Source organism: Octopus bimaculoides, chromosome 26 (genome assembly GCF_001194135.2).
Source record: "Octopus bimaculoides isolate UCB-OBI-ISO-001 chromosome 26, ASM119413v2, whole genome shotgun sequence".
In the NCBI taxonomy this organism is placed as follows: Eukaryota; Metazoa; Mollusca; class Cephalopoda; order Octopoda; family Octopodidae; genus Octopus; species Octopus bimaculoides.
Window position 1 is genome coordinate 4,708,129 of NC_069006.1, and position 6,259 is coordinate 4,714,387.

The 6,259-nt window shown below is 40.4% G+C and overlaps 1 protein-coding gene across 1 annotated transcript in view; it reads left to right on the plus strand.

The window, feature by feature from the left end:
* LOC106881569 (5'-3' exoribonuclease 1) overlaps positions 1 to 6,259 on the plus strand; it is a 75,659-nt gene that overhangs the window by 50,856 nt on the left and 18,544 nt on the right. The window contains exons 20-22 of the mRNA XM_052976888.1: positions 1,977 to 2,100; positions 2,394 to 2,507; positions 5,314 to 5,406. Of these exons, the coding sequence (XP_052832848.1) occupies positions 1,977 to 2,100; positions 2,394 to 2,507; positions 5,314 to 5,406 (331 nt within the window). The remainder of the gene's footprint in view (positions 1 to 1,976; positions 2,101 to 2,393; positions 2,508 to 5,313; positions 5,407 to 6,259) is intronic.

Consider the following 6,259-nt stretch of genomic DNA (forward strand, 5'->3'; position numbering starts at 1 on the left):
ATATATATATATATATATACGTACAGTAATCCCTCGCCGTATCGCAGTTTATTATTTAAGCTTATGTTGATTCTTATGTGGCATTGTTTCGCATTTGTAATAAAATAAATATGACTGGTCACCGTGCCAGTGGAGCACTAACAGCACTGTCGACAGTGTTCATTGCCAGAGCAGCTATCTGGCTTCCATGCTAGTGGCCCATAAATAGCACCATTAGAGCGTAATCGTTACCAGCGTTGCCTTCTAGCACTTGTGCTGGTGGCACGTTTAGAAAATCATTCGAGCAAGGTCGTTGCCAGTGCCGCTGGGCTGTCTCCTGTGCAGGTGGCAAGTAAAAAACACCTTTTTGAATGTGGCCATTGCCAGTACTGCCTGACTGGCCTTTGTGCCGGTGGCACGTAAAAGCACCCACTACACTCTCGGAGTGGTTGGCATTAGGAAGGGCATCCAGCTGTAGAAGCTCTGCCAAATCAGATTGGAGCCTGGTGTAGCCACCTGGTTCACCAGTCCTCAGTCAAATCATCCAACCCATGCTAGCATGGAAGGCGGACGTTAAACGATGATGATGATGATATACAAATTATAAAAATGACAAAAAAGATATACAGTACAGCACTATTTCTACTTCGTGGATTTTCACCTACCACAGAGGGTTTTGGGAATGTAACAGCCCAAGCCTCTTTGGAGACACTTGCTCAAGGTGCCATGCAATGGGCCTGAACCCAAGACCAGATGGTTGGGTAGCAAGCTTTTTAATCACACACGACCATACCTGCCCTTACTCAGGGTTAAATAAAATAAACAACCAATGACCAGTGAGAGTAGAGTAAAAGGAAATGTTTCCTATATCCCCTCCTTCCCTTTCCATATGGAATTCTCAACAGTGTTGGTCATGTTGTCTATGACCCTGATGTTTAATTTAGCCGAGGAGTTACCCCAGCAAAGCCTTTGAACTTCTTGTGTTTTTTTAATCTCTTTTAAGTTTTTAACTCAACAGTAATATGCAGATGGTATCATCATCATCACCATCATCATTGTTTTAATGTCCACTTTTCCATGCTTGCATGAGTTGGACAGAATTTGTCGAAGCAAATTTTTCTGCGGCTGTATGCCTTTCCTTTTGCCAACCCTCAACTGGTAATTTCCCCTTGGATAGATATTGTTATGGGAGAATCCTGAACACCCTACGTGACTGAAGGTGAACCAACCGACTACAATAAATAAGAAAACTGTCAAGGACGGACAGATGACGGTGTTAGTTTGACGTGTGTTGTTTTAACCGTCAGTAGTTAAGCAGTGAATACTGAGTATCGTACCTACGTTCAAGTAGGATGGAGTGGAGTGCATTCTGTGTTAATATATTTCTGTGATAGGTTATTTTTAGATAACCACAGCCATTTATTTGTGTAATACCATTTTACACCAGTTGTGTATGCTCATGTCATAACAGATATATTTCCTTGGAAGGCACCCATTTACAACTATAACATGATACCAAGGCAAAGAGACAGTACCCCACCACCACCCACATATACATGACAAGCTTTTTCCTGTCTCCATCTGCCAAACCCAACTCACAAAGCTTTGGTCAGCCCAGGGCTATTGAAGACATTTGCCCAAGGTGCCATGCAATGGGATTGAACCCAAAACCATAGATAGCTAATGCAACTACTATTCCCCTCTCCTTTCCATCCACCACCATCACAATATGAAAGTTCCCCCCACCACCACCACCACCACCACTTTGTTGGCTCAGCTGATCAATGTTTTTGAAAGCAAACAGAAGACAACCAACCAGTTCAGTTAGATGTAGACGCTAACCTTGAATTGCCTGTTGTGTCTTTTGTTTTGATTTTCTTGTTCCATCCAAAAGGACAAAATAAGTTGGCCCTCTGTCTACCCCTAAACAACTGACCTCTTTTTTTTTACTCACATGTATTATATTTTCAAGACCCTGCTCCTTTCAAATGATTTCATCTCTTCTCCACTGCTATTTTTCTGAAACTTACCAGATTTGTTGCTGGACCTGATGGTAAACTCACTCTTCAGAAGCAGTTCTCAGAAAAAACTATGCCTTATGCCTTACAAGCCACTGTCAGGGTGAGTAGATGACATTGTTCTCCTTCTCTTCTCTCTTCCTTCTCTCTTCTCCCTTCCTCCTTTATAACAATGTTCGCAAGTTGGATTCGGCTGAGTCAGCCTGGGAGATGTTGTTGTTTCTAAACTTAATCCTGCAGGCTTATTTCACTTACATCTTCCAGAAAATAGCAGTTTCTTTCATGTGTATGTTAATGTCTATGCATTTTTTTTTTCTTTTAAAATTAAGGATTTTGGGTTCACCAATCTAGAATTTTCTTCAAATTCTTATCATTTTTCTTTTGTCTGTATTGTAGGACATCATTTCTGAAGAACCAGAGTATTCTGATGAAAAGGACATTGACGAGGTGTTTGCAGTTGATACTTCTGTTTTCATGTTAAGTGGTACTTATTATGGTTTCCATGGAAAAGTAAGTAATAAGTCAAACTGTTTTAAGAATATTTTCATCGGTGCAGGTGTGGGGCAGTGTGGTTAAGAAGCTTGCTTTGCGGCTACATGGGCTTTGGGATCAATCCCACTGTGTGGTATTTTGGCTAAGGGTCTTCTGTCATAGCCCTGGGCTGACCAAAGCCTTCTGAGTGAATTTAGTTGATGGGGAAACTGTGGGGAAACCTGTTGTGTGTGTGTGTGTGTGTTCCTCTCCCCACCACTTGACAACTACTGTTGGTTTGTTTATGTCCCTGTGAGTTAGTAGTTTGGCAAAGGAGATCCTTCACAGGTTCATGATGAGTCTCTTAAGGGGGACGAAAGCACTTAATAAATAGTTTTTATCCAAATCCTGACTACCTTCTTTTATTAATATATATCATCCTCATCCTCATCATTTAACATCCGTTTTCCATGCTGGCATGGGTTGGACATTTCGACCAGAGTTGGCAAGCTGCACCAGGCTGATTTGGCTTGGTTTTTCTATGGCTGGATGCCCTTCCTAATGCCAACCACTTTATAGTGTGTGCTGAGTAATTTTATGTGGCACCATAGGAGTGCTTTTATGTGGCACTGATACGAGCGTTTTTTACATGGCTCTGGCCCAGGACCCTTACAGGCCAATCCTTTTTACCAGGGGGAGTGACCTTAACACTTCTGCTGTGGAGTACAAGTCTTCTTGAGTAAAGAAAGATGCTAGGTAGCTCAGCCCTTTGTCATGTGTATGTTTAGGCTTTCACTTCATACACGCCAGCTCAATTTGATTCGCTCCCAGTTACAGGAGACCTGTTTTTATTTTCTTGTTTGTATTCGTAATTATGTACCATGTATCTGTAATTATTATCATCATCATCATCATCATCGTTTAACGTCCGCTTTCCATGCTAGCATGGGTTGGACGATTTGACTGAGGACTGGTGAAACCGGATGGCAACACCAGGCTCCAGTCTGATTTGGCAGAGTTTCTACAGCTGGATGCCCTTCCTAACGCCAACCACTCAGAGAGTGTAGTGGGTGCTTTTACGTGTCACCCGCATGAAAACGTCCACGCTCGAAATGGTTGTATTTGTAATTATGTACCATGTTCACTAGCTTTCTTATAAAAAGGTCTAATGCTCTTAGCTCAGACTTTTTTGGGCGCAACCAGATTGAACTGTTTAAGGTGTAACTGGCCAAAACAGTTATGACTTCTGGTACTTGACTGAAGAAAGAAAGCCATGAATGACCCAACCCTTTTTTGCCTGTCCTTCTAATTGTTGTTTCTCCTGTCTGCCTTTGTATCATCTATCTGTCTGAATGTCTATTGTCTTTTATTGCGTTTTTGTTCCATTTTTTTTGTATATAATAATAATAATAATAATAATAATAGAAAAATTAATAAAAATATGTGTAATTAGATTAAATGTTGAGTAGAGCACCAGCACAGTTTAAGCTACCTGTTGTTATCCATAGATTTACTTCAGGAACTTCACACTGTTAGGGTAATATTATTAATAAAAGTAGATGGATTTCATATTTGACTTTTATTAGGTACGACATATGTTTCGACCTGTCGTTCTGGGTCTTTTCATCAATAAAAATATCTCACTAGAGATTTTTTGTGTTAGCTGGCTTGTTGTTAGATGTCCATCATATTTATTTTATTAATAATAATAATAATAATAATATATGTGTGTGGAGGCGCAATGGCCCAATGGTTAGGGCATCGGACTTGCGGTCATAGGATCGCGGTTTCGATTCCCAGACCAGGCGTTGTGAGTATTTATTGAGCGAAAACACCTAAAGCTCCATGAGGCTCCAGCAGGGGATGGTGGCGAACTCTGCTGTACTCTTTCACCACAACTTTCTCTCACTCTTACTTCCTGCTTCTGTTGTGCCTGTAATTTAAAGGGTTAGCCTTGTCACACTGTGTCACGCTGAATATCCCCGAGAACTACGTTAAGGGTACACGTGTCTGTGGAGTGCTCAGCCACTTGCACGTTAATTTCATGAGAAGGCTGTTCTGTTGATCAGATCAACTGGAACCCTCGACGTCGTAAGCGACAGAGTGCCAACAACAATATATATATATATATATATATATATATATATATATATATATATATATATATATATATATATATATATACACACACACACACACACACACACATGTGACAAAAGATTGAGATACCTAAGTTATTTTATAGTTTAAGGTTAGCAACTGTGGTTGCTATGTGTGCAAATAAAGATCCAAATTGAAGGAATGGAGCAGGTAAAATCCAGGCTATATGTTGCCTAGCTAGCAGAACCTCAGAAGCAGTAATTACACTCAACGAGGGGTGCTCCGCTAGCTACTCATGTGGCTGAAGACACCTTAGTTAAATGAAGGTTACACTGCCTTCAAGGGGATCCCACGTTAACTCGTAGGAGTATATGTATATACATACACCGGTGCTGAGAGTTTGTCTTGTGACCAGCTTTTCACATCACTCTGGTCTTTTGATGAACGTGTGTATGTGCATTAATAAAGGGCAGGAACAGGCTTGTTGCTGGAGGAGATTCATGACTGCCGTTGCATTTTATGAGTGGGTTGTAATAATCAGTGTGAGATAAATGTGGTGGTGATGGGGGGGTGAGAATGTGCTGTCAAAGGGGAATAGAAGAGAGTGTGTGGGGGTGTATAAAGAGGTTGTAAGGGTCTGGCTGGGAGAGTGAGAGAGAATTGTGAGGAGTCACTGAATCCCTGTTTTAATTATTATTATTATTGTTGTTGCTTTTGTTATTGTTTGCCATCCCTATTGTTTCAGGTTTCAGAAGTCAACAAAGACCAATGTACTGTGACCGTTTCTATTCCTGTCCCCTATGAACCCAACTTGGACAACATCATCCATAATCAACAGGTGAAAATTTTACATTTTTATTTTATTTTTCTCTCACACATTTTCTTTTCCTTTCACACTCTCTCTTATCCTCTCTCTCTCTCTCTCCTCCTCTCTCTCTCTCTCTCCTCTTTCTCTCAATCAAATGATCTAGAAAAAGAACTTCGAAAATAAACACTCATTTATCATTATTCATCAATCATTATGTAAGAAATTTTCATTAAATGTAAATTATTCACCAGCACTGCCATCATCACCATCACCTCCTCCTCCTCCTCCTCGTTTGGTGTCCAATCATCTTTTTCCCATGCTGGTATTGTTTGATCTGTTTCAGCCCTTCGTTTCTCCATTTGCTGCACCCTGCTCCCTTGTCAAACAGCAGACAACACACTTTGTCAGCATTGGTACAGGTCATTCATTTGTCTTCTTTGTTTGGCATGGATTTTACAAACAGTTCATTTTCCTATTGCTAACTACTTTACAACACAGACTAAGATGGAACATGACACATCTGCCCATGCCATTCACCCTGGAGAGTTCCATCAATCAGTTTTTATTCTTAGACGAATTGCTTCTGGTATGGCTTGCAAAGTTTACGTATTCTGCCAGTTCTAGCCTTTTTTTTTTTTTCAAGCATGGCTATATTGTGGTCAGAACACTTTCCTATCGTCAACCACCGGCTGCAGTTTAATGTGTCCCCTACACTAGAGAGGATGAAGCTGCCTTAACCCTTTTATTACCCTATTTCTGTTGAGATGCTCTGTGTTTATTTCAATTAATTTTAAATATAACAAAGAATTTAGTAAAATAACTTCGTTATCATTAAGCTAGTGTTAGTAACATTAATTGCGACTAAGGTTTGGTGGAAGATTTT